Consider the following 23,795-nt stretch of genomic DNA (forward strand, 5'->3'; position numbering starts at 1 on the left):
CACACCATCATACACGTCACCATCACTGACGCCCACCACACCAACACCAGGCATCAGATCTCCTTCTACCTCAGCTGGATCAAGGTCACCGAAACTTAGTGGTCACAAGTCCTCACCAACTCCCATCCTGAGGCCACAACAGACTTCAACCAGGCTGTCCAGAGCTTCCCAGCCTGGATCACTGACAGTGCCAACAGATTGCCCCACTGAAACCTACAAAATCCAACAAGATCCCTAAACTTGCCAACTGGTGCACCTCAGAACTCATGACCACCAAGCACAACTGCCACCAACTGGAGAAATGATGGCACACCACCAAGAACCCCACTGTCAGAGCTGCATACAAAACAGCCCTTAGCAACAATCTCTGGCACATCAAAGAAGCCGAGAAAGCAGCAATCACCTCCTGCATCGACTCCGTAGCCAACCACACAAAGGAACTCTTCAAATAGTCCAAGAATTCTCCAACCCGACAGCACCAAAGAACACCATTCACCCCTCCCAAGAACTGATGGGCCAATGGACCATTAAATGACCAGCATCAGCCAGATTCTAGCAGTTTTACCTCTACTATTTTTGTCAGTGTGCATTAAAATATTTTAAAGCATTTGTTTAAGATGAAGTGTAAACTAAGATCCAATTTAATCTTTCACAATGAGGTTGAAACAGATTAATACAGTACTTTCATGGGGGAGGTAAGATAAGACCTCGAAAACACAATTTCATACTTGGCACTCCTGTTTTCGGAGGATGTAATGGTCTACCCGTTTTTGGTAAATTTGATAATGCATTCACTTTCCATTCCTCCTTGCTGGTTTCATGATGAGGAGTTGGAGGCATCTGAGTTGGGTTGGAGCAAATGTTTTTCAGTGAACCATCAACTTCCATCTATTGTTGGGTCTGGTAAGCACTTGAAGAATGAAGCGTTACCTTTCTGTAGGATTAACAACTCTGATATGGAAGCAACGGCTTGCTGAAAGTCAGGAGCCTTTTTCTTTTGCGATTACGTTCTTATTTAATGGCAATCAGGGATACAATTTAGCAATAAATCTCATTTGTTGATATATTTAATCTGCATGAGTACTTTTTATTAACATTATTTTGTCCCATATGCGATGGTGTCCTTAAGCTATTTCCATTTTACCTTTAAGATGAACACTAATGAACATTTCTGCTATAATCTTTTGAAAACCTTGCAAACATGAATATGCTGTCTTGAGGAATACATGTGGTGCAAAAGTTGTATTTATTGGTTAAAAATCACTTAATTCCCTCTTGAAAATTACTTCTTTATTTCATCTTTTCCTTTTTCCCAACAAAGTGCGTGGAGCATGATCCACTGAACGGTCAGAGGGTATTTCGAAATACCCAGTAAAACAATGCTAGTCGCCATACATGTATAGTCAACCTGGTCCAATAATTTGCCAAGGAAGGGAGTTCCTCGTAGGAGACCACGTTGAAGCCTGGGGCAGTGAGTACATCTTCCAGCCATGTCGACAGGAGTCCGATTTTTGCTAATGGTCAGACACAGTTATGAACTGTAGCTCCGGGACAGCCCCAGCAAAGGTGGAAGGCATTTCTTTGTGGAGAAAGTTTTACGAAGAGTTTCTGACTTCGGCCTCAAACCACAGCTGCACCGGCTCTTGGTTCTTTTGGACCCACTTAATGTTCGCTTTGGTCTTTTCCAGCGCCTGCTCCAGTTCTCGTGTCGCAGGGCCAAATCCAATGTGTGCATAGTCCTTTTTGAACTGTTCCAGCTGTGAGAGAACATTAGATGGATAAGAGTGGGAATGAATGACTTAAAACATCAGAAGCAAGCCCTTATTTGCAGCAGCACATATGTTTTCAGTTTACAGACACTTTAAAATAACTGTTCTTTTGAAATGGCAAAGCGTTTCCAGTGCCCTTGGAGAGCTGGCAGCATTTTGTGGATATTATTGGCTTTGTAATTTGCCTCACCGTTCAGGTACTCACCGTGAGCAACTTTCACATACCCATTATCTCAATCAGCACAAGCACTACAAAGGAGCGAAGATCTTGGCAAACACTGAGCATATATTATGATATTAATGATGTCATTATTAAACAATCTCCCCTACTTTTGCAGACTTCTGGCACACTAAATATGCTTGGCACCCTCTAATACAGTATTTTACCTTCACGAATTGAGCATGCGCAGAGGGCTCCACCTTGTTTGATGTGACTGCAGAAAACAAGTTAATGTTAAAAGGATAATACCGTTTTTCAACACCGAATTTCTAATAATTCACAGGTGTGATGAAAGTGCTTTTTTGAGAATTACTTATACTTTATGGTATGAAGAATTCTGATATGGCACAGAATTGTCTCTTGATGAGATTGTTAAGGTACACGCATACCACTCTTCGGCTACATGGGGCTGGTGTAGTAATTCCAGACATCCAATAGTATTTAAGTAAGGTTACTTGTAGGATTAATACCCCAGCAACAGGAGCAGCAGCATCCAACAACCAGTCCAAACACTGGCTGATTACAAGATAAAGCTGTCACTACATTCTACGCACATCATAAAATTCCAACTCTATTTTAGTTAACTAAGGAACCCCTAACAGGTCAAACTAAGGACACATAAAGATAAGAAAACCCCAATACACAATACAACAGCTGACAAGTATGTTTCAATAAGCATACATTTAGGCACAAAGAAAGACTGCATTCATGACTCCCCAAACAACATGGCGTAGGGCACCTCACATCACATTGGAAATTGGTATTAGCTCTGCCAAACTTGTAGCTCCTCCACCTCACTTAGTGGTGGAAGATGCATCACTGTTACACCAGCAGAACCAGGGAAGCATGACATTGCCACCCCCCACTGGACCACCCGGTCAGAGTGACGGTTGGTCTGCTTATTTCGGGTTGGAGTGGCCATTTTACTACTCAGGATTATCATGGAAGCCATGGCAGCTCAAAGGATTAGTATTGCCTATGCCACATTTACAGCTTAGCTTTACTAAACAACTCCCTCGCTACCGGAATGGTTCCATCTTTTTTCAAACAAGCTGCAGTCTTACCCATATTAAAGAAACCCAATGCAGACCCATCAATTCTCAGCAATTACAGGCCCATCTCCCTCCTTCCCTACCTAGGAAAGATCTTGGAGACCTACGTTACCCGCTGCCTGAGCTCTTTTATAGAGAAATCTTTCTTCTTAGATCCTCAACAAGCGGGTTTCAGACCCCTCCACTCCACTGAGGCGGTCATAGTAGCAGTCATGGACACTCTCAGGAAGGGCGCTGACAAAAACATCCATCAAGCCCTCGTCCTTTTGGATCTTTCAGCGGCGTTCGACACGGTCGATCACACCATCTTGATCGACCGTGTCCACAACGCCGGCATCCAGGGATTAGCCCTCGACTGGCTCAGATCTTTCCTGCACCAACGCTCTCAGTCCGTTCACCTTTCCACCTTCTCTGCACCCTACACTTCTCTTCCCTGTGGTGTTCCTCAGGGCTCTGCACTCTCCCCTCTTCTTTTTAATTTGTACCTCCAACCCCTGTTAGCCTCCCTCCACAACTCCCCGGTCACAATCTTTAACTATGCGGACGATCTCCAGTTAATTTTTCCTATAGATTCCCTCCCCTCCTCCCGCTTGAATTTCCAGTCCACTATGCTGACCATTGCGGAGTGGATTTACCACAGTCACTTAAAGTTGAACCCTACCAAAACTGAGCTTGTTCTGGTAGGAGGCCCCAACCATCCTTGGAATTCCACCTTTTGGCCAACATCTCTGGGGACTGCTCCCACTCCCGTGAGCTCAGTCAAAAGCCTGGGGGTGATCATTTCAGAAGATCTATCCATGAGACCGCAAATCAACGCGGTCACTTCTGCTTGCTTTTTCCACCTCAGGCGGATCCGCAAGATCAGCAGATTTCTCACCAAAGAAGCCCTGACCCAAGTTGTTATTGCGCTTATCACCTCCAGGCTTGATTATGCCAACACTCTCTATGCAGGAATCCCTGCATGTCACCTCCACCGACTGCAGCTGGTGCAAAATCAGGCCGCCCGCCTGATCTTCCGCCAGCCCAAACATCAGCACGTCACTCCCCTCCTCCGTAGTTTACATTGGCTCCCTCTTTCTAAACGCTGCACCTTCAAACTGGCATGCACAACTTATAAGGCCCTCTCGGATGCAGCCCCTGCGTTCATCTCTTCGGCCCTATCCCGTCACCTCCCTTCTAGAGCCCTTCGCTCAGCTTCACAAAATCTCCTTGTTGTTCCCAAATTTAAAAGAAAGAAGCATGGCGGCCTGAGCTTTTCTGTCCTGGCTCCTTCCACCTGGAACTCCATGCCACTTTCCCTCCGCCTCTGCCAAAATTATGACTGTTTTCGCAGACTGCTGAAAACGCTGCTTTTCCAATCCGCATATGCATAACCCTCTCACTCTGGATCACGTTATTTGTCAATGAGCGCCAAGAAACCTACGGTGATAGAGCGCGTTACAAATAATTTTAACGTAACGTAACGTAACGTAACGTACAGCTACCCCACCTCACTTAGCGATGGAGGATGCATCAGGTTCACACCAGCGGAATCAGCTGAGGCCTGACATTATTGCTCATCCCCCGTTGGGCCACCAGGTCACAGTGGCAGTTGCTCTGTTCTATTTAGGTTGCGGGTTGACAAATTACTGCTCAGGATTAGCATATAAGGCTTTGCAGTTCTGAGAGGTAAATCCAAAACAAGCATTGGCAGAGCCAACAGGTCTCTCCTGTGAAACATAATGGATTTAACATAGATTTTTCCATCCTGAAGATAAGCTGTGCTGAATGTGCGTGCATTTGTAGAAGCTATCTTTAATTTTATTACTTGTGCTTTAAGAAAAGACTTAAAAAACTGATAGTTGAGGAGGGTCACACATGTGTGGCAGCCATGTAATAGTGGATACACCCCTATTAAAATTATGCGTAGTAAATAAAGCATGATCTGCTTTAGCCACACTAAGACTTTTTTAAATGCAGTGAAATCGAACTATTGTAATCAGCAGATTTTTAAACAGAATAGAATTATTAAATACAAAATGACTGAACAGAAACCTCTGCAACATTTAAAATAATATTTACAAACACAGAACTGGAAGATGCTGCTTTAAAGAGCAATTGAATCAACAACTACAAATAAAACCTAAATGCGTTGTCTTAAATCATTCAGCTAATATGACTTGGTAAAGTAATTGCACAGATTCTGTTGTTCATAGTAGAAGTTATGAGCGAAATCTGTAGTGCACCGTCCACCTGATGCATGTAAAAGCAGCATGACCCAAATATGGTGCTTAAGGCTCAATCCTAAACGAGTTCTTATAGAATGTGATATCATTATAACTGTTTTTGATCCACAATAAGTATTATAATGGGAAGAGTAACGAACTGTAAATAAAATACTCCCTAAACAGATTCCAATCAGTCAATGCAGATTTAATAAAGGAACCTTTCACAACATTTTAAATATTTAAAAACGTCAACCCAAACGTGTTTCTTGACATAGCATTAGCACCCATACTTGTAAAGTACACAGGAATCTAAATACAAAATCGTGGTCCACTGGCGTATCTTCATTATGAAATATAAGGACACAGTTTCTGTTGGTAGCATTACATTTGCCGCCTAATGGTTTGAGCAGCCATAAATCTTGCCAGGAAGCTCATATATATAAAGAGCACCTGTCAAAACAAAGAGGTGGGGCAGGAATATATGTGAGAAAATCGCTGTGCTGTGTGTGGTATCCTGCTCTTCCTGATGTTTAGTCTTTCCTTTGTATTCTGTGCCCTGCTGCTCAGCCATTGTGTGAGTGATGTCATGGAATGTTCCTGTGTGTCTGGTTGAGTGAAATGTCAGTTTGTGTATGTGGGCTGAGCAGCTAGGATGCTACTCCCGGTGGGGGTTCTGCTACATCTACTGCTACAACTACCTTATTTACTATTAAAACTGTAACCTAAAATGCCAAACTTTAATCTGAAGAATAAACTACCTTTTGAATTGACCATATAATCTGCCTGTCCCCCTTCTTATTTCATTACACTGTTCAAAGAAGAAGCATCAGCATGTTGGCTCTGCTGGGCTCTAGTGTGTGGGAAGAGTGTCAAAGCAGAAGGAATACAGAGGAGCTGAGCAGCATTTTGACTCCCTCATTTAAGTGAAGAGCACCTTTATACTTAGCTAACCCGTGCTTGTACAATCGTGTCCCACTAGCACAAGCTCGTGCTCACTCAGGATGAGCTGAAGTACAATACAAAGTACACGTCTACACGTCCCTAGGCACTCTTAAAGGGCACATTCACATCTACCCCTCACATGTGTATGAATGTTTAGCCTGCCATCTAAATCACTCATGGAACTTAGTTCATTGTGACATTCAGTTCCAGTGCTTAATTTGAAAAAGAATGAATGCTGGTGCCCAAAACTCTGCTGATAACCCCACTGGCAAATACGAAAGCTGTGGAGCCTTGATCCACCTCTTGCCTCATAAATTCACTACCACTTTTTCTCATACTAACAGGTTCCCTATATGGGGTTTTTCTGTCTTTCTCCGCCCTTCTTCTTTTGTTTCTAGGTGCTATGAATGAAATGAGTTACTCTTATCAAATCTATGATGATTAATTTACCAACGTTTGGAAACAGAGCTGGCCATGCCTGGATTCAAATTCCAAGACTGCGCTTCACATATGTTTCTTAACCCTGGGCGTATTTCGCAAAGTAACGCTACTCGAAGTGCACTTCGCACTACGTGAGCTACACGAACTGCGTAGTGCACTGTGCAAAATGCTGTTCGCACTGATTGCACAGTGCCGGATGCTTGCCCGCACTGTGCAATCAGTGCAAACCGCATCTTGCACAGTGCAAGCAGTCATTTTCTGCCGCTCGCATAGATTTCTCCTCGAGTGACAGCTTTCTCAACGTGGACTGGTAGTTTCTTATCGTGAGCGGTTGCAAGCATACGCAACCACTCGCAATGAGAAACCTGACCTCCCCGCGTATAGAATCTGGCCGGGAGGTGTATTTTCCACGCTCGCGATCGGCAACTTGATGTTGCTCATTGCAAATGAGGAAAAAGTCTCACCAGGATTTCATTCTGCTCGCTCGCGGTCGCCAACTTGATGTTGAGCACCGCGAGCAAGAAAAAAATGACCGCTACGCTATGCGTGATTGCAATGTGCTACGTGCGATTCGCATAGTGTGAAGTAGTGTAAACTTCGCAAACTACGCGAGCGTAGCATAGTACTTCTCCCAGGGTTAGTTTCAATGGCGAGCGTTAAACTTGCCAAGCCACACTGCAGACATGATATAATGTTTTTGAATGGGCGGGCTGTGATGCAGAGGGTGTGAAGTGCTGATCTTGATGATTAGTCCAGAAAGGAGAAGGCGAATCACGTAAGTTAAAGTGCAGCTTTTATTCTGTCTTTACAGCATCACATGAGACCACAGCCATCCTCTGGGAAGTGCAACTGTTTAATGGCTAATTCCACAGTTGGAGCTTCAGAGTTGAACAAAAATCTAACAATGCATCTTCAAACATAAACATGTCTGAAGGAACTCATGCTGCAAGTATTACACAATATGTAAACGTGACAGTAAATGAATATAAAAGAAAGACATAACATTATAAAGATGAGTGAGGCATTAAAATATGAAAGTAACCTTTACAGAGGGTTGCCTGCGCTAAACGTTGGGCACTGAGCCTCGCATTTCGAAAAGGGTGTCTGTTTATGCCAGGGGCGTACAGGCGCAAACATTCAGATCGGAGATAACAGTGCAAAAGTGCCCCCCAATGTCGATCTTGCATGTTCACTTTTCTCACAGCATGGTCTATTATTAAGAGGGTTCCACCACAGATCCACATTTGCCCCGAACACACTCAGTTTTCTGACGAGCCAACTGACTGATACACTTCTTTCCTTTGTTTAGAAAAAAAAATTAGCAATATCCAAACTTTGCTTATAAGAAGCATAAATTGTCTACAGTGCCACGAGCCCACAAAATGGTGGCGGTAGGCTCTATGCAAAAAAAGTATTACACAATATTTACTGCCTAAACATCCAACCAGTGACACCACAATGTTGGTAGGAAAGTGCGATAGATGGAGAAATCAAGCAGCTATTGGAAAGGGAGTGGGGTTGTGAAAGTACCTTTGTACACTCACTAGTAGCCCTGCTGTTCCCAACCATGGAGTCATTTGGGGAGGAAGGGCCTTTTCCTCACAAACTCTGGAACATCCTCCCTCCTGAACTGAAGTCACAACCCTCTGACATGCTTTCCAGGAAAGGATTAAAAACGTGGCTTTTTGCCGAGGCATATCCATAATTGGGCACCTGGCCCCTATTCTATCTGTTTTTTCTGATAGGCGCCTTGATGCCCGTTGGGCTAAGTCGCGCATTATAAGATGGCTTTCATTCATTCATTCATGAATTCCGTATCCAAGGGTGGGCTGACCCGTGCTTGCCCAGATTAAATAATGAAGTGCGGAAAGAGATGATTTCTGAACCTGGTTCACCGGCATTGTGTAAAATATAACTCACACAGCAGAGTAGAATTAAATGGCAGAGGACTCCCACAGGAAGGGCTGTCATTTCTCTGTATTCAGAGTGTTTTAGGAAACCGCATAATTTTCATAAATACAAAACAAATAGTAATACAGATCTATGTTGTTGCCATGTGATGTTTACAGATCCGTGGTTGGGTTTAAGAGGAACAAAAACACACTCTCTCTGTCTCTCTCCCACACACTCACACTCTCTTTTTCTCACTACCCCTCTGCCCACCCACTTCCAGGTTTCTAGCTGAGTGGATTCAGCATCCTGTACAAATATGCATGTGTGACAGGTGCTATATATGCAGACAGATATGAAGCAGTATTTAACTGTTCTTAGGCAGGGCACAAATTCCTAAAAAAAGAAGTGCAGGGGCGTTGACGTCACGACAGAAGTGACGTCACAAAAGGTGTCTTGCGCCATCAGACTCATTGCCTCCCCTCGCTCACCCCTTAGATGCAATTGCATCAGAGAAGCCACCGCGTGAGCAGCATTCTGAATGAGCTACGATATTGCCCCAAAGAGGCCAAAGAGTGAATGTGTGGCTCATTTGCTCCAGCTATCGAGCTCCCAATAAAATAAGTGGGGGGACGCTGTCCACCCGTGTGGTACCTCGACTTGAGCCCTGTTCTTAAGTGATAAAAATTAGTAAGGTTGCCGGTAGGGTGTCCAGTTAGCAATATGCCCTGTATTAATCATGACTATCAGTTATTATCACCAAGAGTAGCGCGCCCAGAGTTCTTACACAAAGATTTGTACACTCCATGTAGATTTTGCAGATCGCCTGTAGATTCTGTAATTGTTGGAAACTGCCGCCAGATTTTCTTTTTTAGCCTCAATTTTCAGTCATTCGGAGGGAAGAAAGAATGACCAGATCACAGAGACATGGCTGCAAACACAGCAGTATGTGTGCGCTGGTGCTGCTGGGAATGCATGACCGAGGCGGAGAGTGCAGCTGGACTCTGCAGTGTCCCAAGACAGCCATCCAGTCTGCGTCATTCAGTCACCAGGCTGGACTCTCATTCCTAGCTGCCATTAGACCCTAGGGAACCTTGTGCAAGAATGTGCCCTCGTCGGGGCATGAACAAACAAGGGGCTTGTTTTGTTCAGCCTGCTGTCCTTAGTGCAAGTGATTGGCCATTGGCTCCTTAAGTGTGCTGCCATTACTTTCCTGCAAGGAAGGAAGAGGAGGTGAACAGGATGGTTATGGCATGCGAGGCCTGAAAGAGAGATGCCGGCTGCCTGGCAGGAGCCACAGTGCGAGTGCTCCCTGTTATAAATTGATGTATGGATTAGTGATTCCACGATTGGATGTTTGGTTTACTTGTCCGACCTTAGTACTGTGCACTGAGTGTGCCCGGGGCGTGTTATCCAAATGCTGCAGCACTAGTTGTACCTCCCGCAGAAGCAGCCATGTAAAATGTGTCTAAGGTCTGCCATTGCAGAGCCTGCGTGCAGTCTGGTACTGTCATGCTGACTGGGCAAGTGCACCCACTTGCCAATCCCTAAACCTTCCCTTTTCTTCATATCAGTCACCCCTGTGGTAGGACCACGGGCAGGGTGCATTGTAAGTATAAGGTAGGACAAGCCTTGATGTGTGTGGCATGTCCTAATAGTGAATTACAGCCATTTTCGTTTTTCACTATTGCATGGCTACCTGATCTCCATAGGCCAGAATGGACTGTTAGATTGTTACATTTTATAATCCTAACAGACTCAGAGAAAATGGTAGAAATTCGAGTTTAGTATGCCTGGACTCAGAATGATAAAATACATCTTTTAGTGAAGTTGGTTTAAACATTCTGTGTTTGAAAATACCACTTTTAGAAAGTAGGTATTTTCTTGTCTAAATATCCAAAGCCTGCCCCTGCTAGGTTGTGTATTCCTTTGTCTGGTTTTGTGAGTGACAGGGCTGGGGGATTCCAAGAGGCAGGATGAGTCAGCCCAGTGGTGAATAGAGAGATCTGCATCTAGATGGGAGGGAAGAGATGCACCTGAACTTTGAATAGGGCTGTGCCTGCCTTTCCCAATTCTGGCTCCACCTCCTGGGGTGCGGCTGATGTCTCTGCCCTGCACACTAAAAGAAGAGAAGGAGTCCTGTCAACAAAGTGCTCCAGGACTGTACTTGCCTTCCACAATGCTGGATCCACCTCCTGTGGGGCGTCTGATGTTTCTGCCCTGCACTGTGAAAGGAAAGGAGAAGTCTGGTAAACAGAGTGCTCGGGAACTGGTTTGGACTGGGCAAAGTCCACTCTTCCCTCAGAGAACAAAGGATTTGGGAGTATAAATATTGGCACCCTGATCCCATAAAAAAAATTTTGGATTACAAATAGAAACCTTTACTGAGGAGAGGAACCTGAAGAAACTGAGGAGAGACTATTCCTAAGCTGAAGTGCTGCTTAGGTAATTGGCCTGCAGTGGTTGCCTGACTGCCAAAGGAAGGAGAAAGGAACTTTGTGTAATTTGCTCTCAACTAGTAAATTATCCCCAAGGGCTTGGAAAAGAGATTGCCTCCTGCTGAAGTCTCAGGGACAACAGACTTCAACCCCCAGCTCCCCAGAGTTCTTGTGGAAGTGCCTGCTGCTGTTTTGGGTCTTCTGAGGAACTGCGGTCGCAAGGTGCTGGAAGCTCCACTCAACGAGAACGAAGCGTGTCGCCGTCGCTGCTGCTGCCGTCGCACTTCTGAACACGGTTGTCGCCGCTGGAGTTGTCGCACGGCACCGCATCGAGAGAAGCGTGCCGCAACGAAGAGGAAGTGTGTCGACGTTGCTGCTGCCTGCCGTCGCACTTCTGAACAAGGGTGTCGCCGCTGGAGTTGTTGCACTGCACCGCATCGAGAGAAGAGTCTCACAATGAGGAAGCAGCGTGTCGCCGTCGCTGTTGCCTGCCGTTGCACTTCTGAGCAAGGGTGTCGCCGCTGGAACGTGAACTGTCGCATTGCACCGCATCGAGGAAAGCGCCACGCATCCCCGCGAAGTGCGCCGCCGTCGGAGCTGCTGCTGTCGCATTTCTGAACAAGGATGTGGCCGCTGTCATTGCCGCATTGTGCAGAAGCTTCACGCATCATGGGAGAAGAGTGTCGCAGTTGGAGCTGTTGCCGTCGCACTTCTGAGCAAGGGTGTTGCCGCTGCAGTCCACGCATTGAACCGAGAACTTCTCGCATCCCTGGAGAAGCGTGCCGCATCTTGAAGATCTTCATGTGTTTATTTCTTTGCACCTGAATTTTGCCGCATTTCCCTCGCTGCGACATTGCTTGTCGTGGAAGCGCAACGCAACCTAAGGTACATTGACGCTAAGTGTTGCTTCTTAAGAACTGAACTGTTGCCATTATGAATCATTTTGTTAACATTAGTAAAATCATTGACTCTATTTTCACAGGACGAACATTAGGTAATGCTGAACACAAAAAGAGCTGGTTTGACCATGCCTACACAGCCCTCCTTGCCCAACTCACACAGGCACTAACACTCAGACCGAGGGATCAGAACCAAGTCACACTCTTGAGACGTGACTATAAAAAGACAGCTCAGCAAACTTACCAGGAGAGCTCGGGTGGGGTGTCTTTGCCCTTCTTGCCGAAAACCTTGCCCTCTTCATTTCCGGAATCGCCGCCTGCCTCCCGCTGCACGGCCCCGCTCCCACTAACTGCGGGGGAAGTGCCGGCTGTTACATTGTACTTGCTATGTCTCTTTAATGTTTTTAGAATGTTAATACACTGGTGATTCTTGTCAGAATGTTTTACTGACACTTTATGATTACCTTTGGATCTTCATGCATACCTGAGATTTCTCTCACGAATAAACCTACATAAAGACTATCCTTTTTGAGTGTTTTGGTACTTTTAAAAGTGGCGACGAGGGAAGAAACGACCCATCTTTGTTTTCATTATTTTTGCTCATTTTTTCTTGGCTTTCACAAAGACGGACATCATTTATTCTTCAACCTGCGCGCAATTTTATTTATTTTCAAATATACATCCTGAAGGATTTCTCTGCAAGACGCTTCTACAACGCTTCAATCAAAACGTGAACGCTGAATAAAACTCTTCAATTAAAACGCTGTAAAAGACGCTTACATGCAACGGTCTGATCTCAAGAAGACGTTAATGCTGTAAAAGACGCTTACATACAACGGTCTGATCTCAAGAAGACGTTAATCTTCTCCGTGTCAATAACGAAGGTATGACAAGGCGAGAGTGGCGTTTGGAAGATGCGTGAAGTGTGTATCCTAAAACTGCAATTTTAAACGCGCAAAGCGGCAATTTTAAACGTGCAAAAGCGGCAATCCTTGGCATTTTACAAAACCTTGCACGAGCTGTGTATATTTTCGAACACATTACCTCGTGGATGCGCTGTATCTTCCTGGTTTCAACGGCAAACTCCAAGCAACACACGAATGACGCGCAATGCATTCTGGGACCCGCAATGCATTCTGGGGCGCGTTGCTTAGCAACTCTTCGTTATTCACTGAATTAACTGTTTACATGCCACAGATTCATTAAAAACTCGATTTTAACTGCATTTTACCTACAATCAACACGCATTTTCAAGAACAAGACTACGGTGACTACTTTTATTTTGTTAATTTATTTTTTTTCTTTTCTCTCTTCTCAAAATTATATATATTGACTTATAATTAATATTATGGAAACTAACACCATTTTAGCTCCTCCTAAATTTTTACAGGACCCTGGTATTCCTCCTATGAACTGGGAGGATTGCCGTGAATCGTTTGAAACATACTTAGAAGCCATTGGGGGTGAGGTATTTTTAGCTTCACGCAAATTAGCTCTACTTAAACACAGCCTTGGTGTAGAAGGCAGGAAAGTATTAAAAACATTACCCTTACTGTCCAATAAAATTACCCCTAAGCTATGTGATGTTGGTGATGAGGACCTCAGTGATGAAGAGGTTGTGTTTGATTCTTCAAAAATTGAGACATTTTCCTCAGATGAATATCTTGATTCTTTGAAAGCTTTAAAAGAAAATTTCGGAAAAAAAACAAGTATAGTAGTAGAAAGACATAAGTTCTTTTCAAGGGCACAGTTACCTGGTGAAAATGTAGAACAATATGTTACTGCTTTAAGAAGATTAGCAGTCACCTGCAAATTTAAAGATTTGCATGAAGAAATTATACGAGATCAATTTATTAATAGAACCAACAATACTAAAATCCAAGAAAAATTATTAGATTTAAAAGATCCTTCTCTCCACAAAACCATTTCAATTGCTAGAAGGGTAGAAAACAATTCCAGATATGTTAAAGAGTTAAGCTCTACACATAGCAAAGATTCTAAGTTTGGCGACAATAAAGAGTCCAATGATGTGTGTGCTGTAGTTAACAGGTCAAAATCTTTTGACTATAAACAAAACATAAAACGTGATTTTAGAATTAGACCTCAAACATTTTCCAATACTAATAAGAACACTATTTCATACAATAAACCGATGCCATACAATAAACCACTTTCTAGCAAATCTCCCAGTTTCAACAAACAGTTATGTTTCAGGTGTGGAAATGCAAAACATACTTCAGAAAATTCTTGGTGTCCTGCATCAAATGTTACATGTTTTAAATGCAACAAAACTGGTCATTTTGCAAAAATGTGTAGATCTGACAATCCTGGTGCTTGGAAAAATTCTGTCAATTATATTGATCAGTTTAGTCACTCTGATAGTGATACTGACATAGAGGTCATGTCTATTTGGAATGAGGTCAATCATGTTGACGATGAAATTCAACCTCCCAAGTGTGATATCATAATCAATGGTCACACGTTAATGCTTTGGGCTGATTCCTGTTCATTATATACCATAATTGATAAAAATATGTGGGAAGCTTGTGGAAAACCTATATGGCTGAGATACCCGCCACCCCCTCTCAACACAATCCCCAAGGATGGGAAACCGGAAACAGTTCTGAACTTTTGGAAGACGGGAGGGAGTGACCCTCCCGGCCGTATTTATTAAAATATGAAACAAAATTAAAACATTAAAATAACAGTTTCATATTATGTACAATTTCATTACCACATTGCGATGTTTGGCTAACCTTAACATATTCTCTAATACAAAGGTTCTCCTAGCCGAACTAACATCCTACAAAACATCTAACTTGAAATTTTGAAATTGTACATCCTAACGTTTAAGGGCCAACGGCAAGGTCGTAACCAGTGTCAAGATCCCTAACCAGAAATATCCCCCTCACTTGTGAGGGGCGACCGCACCGAGGTGTACCTCGAGTGCAACTACCAATTTCCCTTGACTTGACGGGGGCCCCAATAAACTCGACGCCACTTAAAGGTCGTCCGAGGACTCGAGTGAGGAATCTAGAAGGTAGCGTAGACCCCCCCCCAAACCCCACACAACTTACCACATCTGCCGTCGCAGATGTCCTGGCCCCGGGAAATTCTCCGGGAGGGGGCTGTAGCCCCTCCTACCCAGGAAGGGGCCTTGACCGCCTTTCCTTTCCTTTCGGCGTCCCATCCTTAGAAGGGACCGCCTTCCCCGTTGAGGGGCCAATGGCCACCTCCCTCGAGCGCTCCCATCCGTAATGGGTGACGCCCACTCATAGGGATCTTCCAATTAGTGCTCACCGATCATGACCTTACCGCCCGACCAAAATAAATACGACAGTTCTAAACTAAATGAGTTCTAAACTAAATGACTAAATTACTTAAAAGACAGTTAAAAGCAACAATTTTATTAAAAACATGCCACTGATCAACACTAGAGCAGGATTACTTTATTTGCAAAACATACCACAAATTGACCATTTCTTTATTGCATATTCAAAGTTATCACGATAATAATCCGGACCTGCAAACAAAAGAGTTACCACATCAAACTTTATTCAAAACCACTTGCTGTTCTCAGGGGCTGGTGGGTGGGTCAAAATTGGCTCTTCGTTCCGTCTCGAGCTCACGTGCAGCGAGGTGGTGCAGCTTCAGAGCACAAAGAACAAGAGGATGCTTCCTTGGCTTGTTGCTCCTTTTATCCGTCTTCAGGGCGGGCGTAAACCCGCCCCGGCCTGCCCCGAGGGCGTGGCCCGGCCGCGTCAGTGTCTAGGCCAGCCCACTCCAGGGCGGGAAAAAGGCGCGGCCGGCTACGCCGCTTCGGGCATACCAGCCGAGACTCGCCTCCCGCCCAAGATGGCTTCCCGGGAGGATCGTGGTACTCCGCCATACGTTCGGGGGGACCGAATGGTCGCCCCTTTCCATATGGCTGAGATACCCGCCACCCCCTCTCAACACAATCCCCAAGGATGGGAAACTGGAAACAGTTCTGAACTTTTGGAAGACGGGAGGGAGTGACCCTCCCGGCCGTATTTATTAAAATATGAAACAAAATTAAAACATTAAAATAACAGTTTCATATTATGTACAATTTCATTACCACATTGCGATGTTTGGCTAACCTTAACATATTCTCTAATACAAAGGTTCTCCTAGCCGAACTAACATCCTACAAAACATCTAACTTGAAATTTTGAAATTGTACATCCTAACGTTTAAGGGCCAACGGCAAGGTCGTAACCGGTGTCAAGATCCCTAACCAGAAATATCCCCCTCACTTGTGAGGGGCGACCGCACCGAGGTGTACCTCGAGTGCAACTACCAATTTCCCTTGACTTGACGGGGGCCCCAATAAACTCGACGCCACTTAAAGGTCGTCCGAGGACTCGTGTGAGGAATCTAGAAGGTAGCGTAGACCCCCCCCAAACCCCACACAACTTACCACATCTGCCGTCGCAGATGTCCTGGCCCCGGGAAATTCTCCGGGAGGGGGCTGTAGCCCCTCCTACCCAGGAAGGGGCCTTGACCGCCTTTCCTTTCCTTTCGGCGTCCTTAGAAGGGACCGCCTTCCCCGTTGAGGGGCCAATGGCCACCTCCCTCGAGCGCTCCCATCCCTAATGGGTGACGCCCACTCATAGGGATCTTCCAATTAGTGCTCACCGATCATGACCTTACCGCCACAGGCCGGATAGTTGACCGGCTATCCGGACCCCCCACAACACTCCTACCTAAAGGTCATGTCTTAAAGTCTTTAGCCAAGCTATACAGTCTCCTATGAGTAACTCGTTCCCCACCCGGGACAAATGAACACCATCCCCCAAATACATACTGTCACCAGTAATACAACCATGCGAAATAGAATGCAGTGTATTGGAACGGAACAATCTACTCACTTTGTTATTAATTTTTTTTACTGAATGATTTAGAGCAGAAACAGAAATAGCCCCCCGCCATACTTTTCGTGGGATCATATGTGACCATGCAATCGTGCACCCTGGAACTCTCCTCGCCAACCAACTTACAGTGGAAAGCATCGCCTCAAGAAGAAGTCGTCTACCAGTGGTGACCAAATCATTGCCCCCAAGATGTACTATGACTATAGACGGCGGTGACCTCGTCCGCCCTAGCAAACCCTCAAAAAATGATTGAAACTGGTCAATACAGAGTCCGCCCTTTCCGTAGAAGGACACACTGTACCCGTATTCCCCAGCCACGTGATTCATGTCACCTGCTTTGAATACGTCCGCGGCACGCCTCACGTATGAGTGGCCCACGACCCACACCTCCTTTTTCACAGCCGGTGAAGTCTGACCGCTGGCCCGGTGTTGGGTCGACTGCATAGTCCGCCCCGCCTCGTAGGCTTGCGCAACTGAAACCAAACAAAAACAAGAAGCGTGAGTACATCGTTACAGCTTCACAACATGTGCAACCGCACATACCTCTTATAACAATTGGAGGACCAACGCCCCACACGTTTAATTTGTTCAACATTCAGACCCCTGGCTGTAGCCTCTGTAGCAGCCCCTATCCGAAAGGAATGGGTCCCAAACTCGCCCGGGTTCAAGCCCGCAGCAGTAATCGACATCGCAAGCACCCGCTGAAACTGAAACCTCGTCAGTGGGGTGGCGTCAGCGTGTCTCAACAAGGTCCCCCCCCATGATGCCACCCTTTGTGCTAAATACTCCTCTACACAACTCACCGGGCACATGGAGGACCCGGGGATCCTTTGTATGATTATGCAATCACCCATCGCACCCTGATCGGTCTTGGACCTGACGAACGAGACAGTCATTGTCTCCCCTCTGATCTGAACGTGCTCTTGGCACAGTCCCCCCATCACGTCCTGCTTGTTCCTCGCCACTAGTTCGCTTACCCGCATAGCCCCATGGAATGCCAGCGTAAAAGCGGCTCGGAATAACACTGTTTCATACTGGGATGAACATGTTGCAGGGAGTCTAGATAATAACAGGGCCAACCCATCCAAACCTATCGGGCTCCTTTCATCTACTCTGCGACCCTCAAGGCGTTCCCACCCACGTAGCGCTTTTTGCACAACGAAAGACGCTGTCGGGTCCTGGATCCCATGAGCCCTAGCCACAAAGGAAATGGCGGCCCGGTGCCTCTGGGCCGTAGCCACTGATTTGCCTGCCTGACGTAAAGACAGCAGGAATTTCACTACCAACTCCTCCTGGCCCCAAAGCTCCCCTCTAGCTGCCCCCAAAAAGGCCCAATAGGAACGGAACGCCCCTTCATATGCCTTCCTCGTCCTGGGTGCTAAACTCTCTCCCACGAGGTTCTGTAGTTCGGGGCACCGAGAGACCAGAGAGCTTCGGGAAAGGGTGCTGCCACCGGGTCCGCTGTGGGCAGAAAACCCCAGAAGGCCTGCATACGAAAACGAGAAAGCGCATCAGCCGCCTGGTTCATCACCCCCGGGACATGTCTTGCCTTAAATAGTACATTCAATTGCATACACAATAACACAATTTCCTTGAGCAATCTCAGAATCCATTTGCATCGTGCTGCCTGGCTATTGATACACTCAACAACGGTCATGTTATCAGACCAGAATACCACAGAGTGATCTCTGAACCCCTCGGGCCAAGTTCTCAGGGCCACCAGAATGGGAAAAAGTTCTAGGAAAGCAATGTTACTTGTCAGACCACTATCATGCCACCATGACGGCCATTTTTGTGCCGACCACCGAGTGCCGAATATGGCACCAAAACCAATGCTCCCTGCCGAATCCGTCCACAGCCCCAGCTCCTCAGAGGACACGGCCGGTTTGTTCCAGACAATTCGGCCATTGAAATCCGCCAGAAATGCCAACCAAATGCGCATGTCCTGGCGAACCTCTGCCGAGAGCCTTGTGCGATGATGACCCTCCTTCAGGCCGACCATGGCTTGAGCGATCGAGCGAGAAAAGGGGCGGGCCATCGGTATAACTCTTAGGGCAAAATTCAACTGTCCCACCAATTGCTGTAATTGATGTAGCCTAACCTTAGACTCACTTATACACATTTGCAGGGATGCCCTGAATCTTAACACTTTGTCACCTGGTAAACGAAAACAACCTTCTTCGGAATCGAGCTCGATCCCCAGAAACTCGAGGCAAGTCGAGGGACCCACAGTCTTACCTGGTGCCAATGGCACGCCAAACTGATTCATCAAGACACAAAATGCAGTCAAAGCCTGTCCACATTCCGGATCCCCGGCTGCCCCCAGAAACAAAAAGTCATCGAGATAATGCATAACATGTTGAAACCCCGTTTTCTTTGTGAAGACCCATTGCAGGAAGCAACTGAACTTTTCGAAATAGGCACAAGATATAGAGCACCCCATCGGCATACACCTATCCATGTAATAATGACCCTGAAACATGAAACCAAGGAGACGCTGATCGTCTGGATGTACCGGGAGCAACCGGAACGCTGACTCGATATCAGATTTTGCCATCAGCGCACCGGGCCCCAGGCGATTCAATATGGCTACGGCCTCATCGAAGGATGCGTACCGCACCGAACACACTTCCGGGTCTATCGCATCGTTTACGGAAAGACCACGTGGGGCTGATAAATTATGTATCAGCCGAAACTCACCCGGGTCCTTCTTGGGGACCACCCCTAAAGGGGAACAAACAAAGTTAGCAACTGGTGGCACATTAAATGGACCGGCGACTCGACCTCGAGCCACCTCCTTCCCGATCTTTTCCTGTACCACGGTCGTATGCTGTAAGACCGATATCTGCTTTTTACATTTTGCTATACCCTGAAACTCCCCCACTGGGATGCGGAAACCATATGAAAATCCGTTCCGCAACACCCCAGCGGAAGCGTGATCCGGGTATTCGCTGAGCCAGGGAATCATTGCCATGGTAACAATCGGGGTAGGTAAAGGCGCCCCTCGGACTATGTCAGACTTGTTTGGCGCCTCCTCTACCCCCGTTATCACCCGTTTTGGCTCTGCACATGGACTCAGGATGGGATGATTGCCCACACCCCCCACATTCGTGCCTAAATTTGCATGACCCCTGGGGCCTAGTACATTTCCCCCTGTTAAAGTTCCAACAAACCCCCCTTTTACCTGCGTTGCCGGTTGGCCTCGAGTGATTGTCGTTACTCGTACCTGATCGAAAGGGCGTCCCCGCATATGGGCGGGAGGATTCACCAACGTTACTCCCTACCAACGGCACCTTCAACATACCAGAGTCCTCCATTTTGGACCAGGACACAGAATCATAACAATCCCAAGTTAAGTTTTATCATGCTCTTTCGCTTTTCTGAAAATATTATCGTAACAAAACCAATGATTGCCCTCGTGAGATACTGAATACCCCATGATCCGTGACTGATAAATCGGCAATTCGGGCAGCAATTCGGGCCTACGTTCACCCAAGATGGATGTAAAAACCCCCCATGCTTTGCCCCAATTACCAATGTTTTCATTTACCTTAAAGGCGGCCATCTTTGCGCGCCAAACACTCGGATGCATGAGCTCCTTCTGGCTCTTAACATGCTCCATTTCATAATGATCGGTAAGCAACGAGAAGATGTTTATATACTCCCCTGCCCATATCTTCTCTTTGATAGCCAGAGGGACATGTTGACCCAACTTTTCCCTTCGAGAGGGTGCCGACTCATCCCTCGCAATCGGCAATGGCCGCTTACCTGAACCGGAAGCTGTATCTGCGACTGGAACTGACGGCGATGGTGCCTTCGTCGCTTCCCTTGTTTCCCGCAGCTGCTTCATCAACACCTGCGCGTCGTCAGCCGTGGCGCCCTTGCTACCTTTACCCAACCACGCTGCTAATTGTGCTGCCAGCTCGGGCGGCATATCCTCCCCGGACACGGGGGTGACCACTACGGGAATCGGATTCCCTTCCTCCGGCACAGGAGTGGGTGCTTCGAGTGGGGTACAGGGAACTGGGATGTCTCCCCCAGCTGCTCCCCTTCTGGGCCTCTTGCCTTTTCCTCCTGGAGCTGGTCCTGCCAGAGGACGTTTCGGCCCCCCTTCCTCGTCTTTCTCCGCCATTCGCTTCTTTAGGTCGGTCACCTCCTTCATGAGAACACGCAGCATCTGGTCGGTAGTCATTCGCTTTCCCGCCTTCTTAGGCATTCTCCGACAGAGTATCTGCAAAACAGACAAGAAAGATTACAACGCTCAAAATTGGCTCTTCGTTCCGTCTCGAGCTCACGTGCAGCGAGGTGGTGCAGCTTCAGAGCTCAGGAACAAGAGGATGCTTCCTTGGCTTGTTGCTCCTTTTATCCGTCTTCAGGGCGGGCGTAAACCCGCCCCGGCCTGCCCCGAGGGCGTGGCCCGGCCGCGTCAGTGTCTAGGCCAGCCCACTCCAGGGCGGGAAAAAGGCGCGCCCCGGCTACGCCGCTTCGGGCATACCAGCCGAGACTCGCCTCCCGCCCAAGATGGCTTCCCGGGGGGATCGTGGTACTCCGTCATACGTTCGGGGGGACCGAATGGTCGCCCCTTTCCACTCTCATTTGTTCACAAAGAACACCTGTAGGCTATCTGAATATCAAATTACCTGTTGTTGGATGTTTTGTATCTGAAATTACTTTCAAGGACAGGAATACTTCAGGTACTATTTATGTTGTAGAAAAAGGAAGAGCGTTATTAGGATGGAAAGAAATATGGAATCTTGGTATGACTCTAGATCCCAATCATCCAGATAAAATTGTATTATCACCAAATTGGCACAAAGGAGAGTCTGATACAGTCTTACTAACTCAAGATGATACCGGGTTAGAGTGGCACAAAAAATTTCCTAGTTTATTCAGTACAAAATTAGGGTGTCTTAAGAAATTTGAACATCGTATTATTCTTAAACCAGATTGCACTCCCATTGTCCACAAAGTACGCAATGTTCCTTTGGTGCTACGATCCCAGCTTAAAGTGGAACTAGACCGTTTATGTCAACAAAATATCATTGAACCCATAGAGGCATCGGATTGGCTTAGTCCAGTAGTTTTGGCATGAAAACCCAATGGAAAATTGCGCATGTGTGTGGATTTAAGAGATTTAAACAAGAATATTTGGGTAGACCGCTACCCATTACCAAATATTAATGAGATGGTTGCTTCGGTCAGAGATGCTAAGTATTTTTCATCTATTGATTTGTCAAATGCTTATCATCAGATAAAATTACATCCTGAGTCTCGTCATTTAACGTCCTTCATTACTCCAGAGGGAGCTTTTCAATTTTTAAGAATGCCTTTTGGTTTGTCTTCTGCATCTGCTGTTTTCCAGAGAGTCATGACTAGAGTTCTTGAAGGTATACCAAACATGTTAGTCTTTCAAGATGATGTATTAGTGTGGGGGGAAGACAAAAATATGCATAATGAAATCTTAAATGATGTATTAATTAAACTTCAGAATGCAGGTTTAACGGTGGCTGCTGAAAAATGTAAATTTGCCACTAATGAAATTGAGTATTTAGGACATACTTTATCTGCACAAGGTGTTAAACCAAAGAAAAATCTATTAGATGCTATCAAGAATGCTCCATCTCCGTCAGACAAAGACCAACTTCGCTCATTTTTAGGGCTCGCGGAGTATTATTCAAAATTTGTACAAAATTTTGCTTCCAAGGTGTTTTGCTTAAGATCTTTAATGAAAAAAGGTGTTAAATTTGTGTGGAGTTCAGAATGCCAATCAGTTTTTCAAGATGTAAAAAAAGAAATAATAGATGCTGTTGCACTCAAACCTTTTGATCCCAACAAGAAATCCATTATTGTTGTTGACGCTAGTGCATATGGTTTAGGTGCGGTTTTGATGCAAGGTAAGGACAAGTTGGAATGGGTGGTAGCTTTTGCCTCCCGTACCTTGAAGGGCGCTGAACCATCGTACTCGGTTATTGAAAAAGAAGCTCTTGCTTGTTTCTGGGGTGTAAATTACTTTAGAAATTATGTATGGGGCACTAATTTTGAGTTAAGAACCGACCACAAACCTCTTGTTGACATATTTTCAACCAAGGGTGCCGGGAAAGCTACTCCCAGAATTGCGAAGTGGATCTATAAACTACAAGAGTATGATTTTTCTATGATGTATGTACCAGGCATTAAAAATGTTAATGCGGATTGTCTATCCCGCCTCCCTATTTGTAGTGAGGATTCCGCATCTGACCAAGATGAAGAATGGTCAGTAGCTTCTATTCAAGAGGTATGTAGTGGGGTCATTGATGAGATAGAGTGGAAAAAAGCTGTTGAAGATGACCATATTTTGAAAGAAGTAATTGTACGGTTAACCTCACCGTGCAAGAATTTTTCATGGAGTGATTGCGAGCTATCTGAGTATAAAACTGTGTGGCCAGAACTTTCCTATAATATAGAAACAGGTATAGTCAGAAGGGCAGATAAACTTGTTGTACCATCTAGCTTACGTGATAGATTGCTTGATCTTGTCCATGTTGGTCATTCGGGAATGTCCGGAATGAAAAGGAGGTGCCGATGTGATTTTTGGTGGCCTGGTATGGATAAAGATGTGGAAAGACGTGTCAGAAATTGTCCTGCATGCACATGTAGTGATAAATTCCACATTTCTCAAGAATCTCACATTAGTTCTGTTGTGTTTCCTGATAAACCATGGCAGAGGTTAGCCATGGACATTTGTGGTCCGTTTAGTTTTGGCAATATTGTTGGAAAATTCGCTATTGTTTTAATGGATTATTACAGCAAGTGGCCTGAAGTGGCATTCGTGAAGGAGATTAAAGCTGCTAACATTATCAATTTTTGTGATGAATTGTTTCATAGGGAAGGTTTTCCTGAAACCATCACCACTGACAATGGTCCACAGTTTGTTGCCAATGAATTTCAAGCGTATTTACGTTCGTGTGGTGTGAGACACTTAACCACCGCTGTTTATTGCCCTAGAGAAAACGGCATGGTTGAGAGATTCAACCGAGTATTGAAGGAATGTTTACAGTTAGCT

At 45.7% G+C, this 23,795-nt stretch overlaps 1 protein-coding gene across 1 annotated transcript in view; it reads right to left on the reverse strand.

Moving 5' to 3' along the window:
• Positions 1-1,227: 1,227 nt before the first annotated feature.
• LOC147733565 (aminopeptidase N-like) overlaps positions 1,228-23,795 on the reverse strand; it is a 268,819-nt gene continuing 246,251 nt past the window's right edge. The window contains exon 20 of the mRNA XM_086958151.1: positions 1,228-1,757. Within this exon, the coding sequence (XP_086814277.1) occupies positions 1,596-1,757 (162 nt within the window). The 3' untranslated portion in view covers positions 1,228-1,595. The remainder of the gene's footprint in view (positions 1,758-23,795) is intronic.

The sequence above is a fragment of the Lissotriton vulgaris genome, chromosome 2_1, assembly GCF_964263255.1.
Source record: "Lissotriton vulgaris chromosome 2_1, aLisVul1.2, whole genome shotgun sequence".
Classification (NCBI taxonomy): domain Eukaryota; kingdom Metazoa; phylum Chordata; class Amphibia; order Caudata; family Salamandridae; genus Lissotriton; species Lissotriton vulgaris.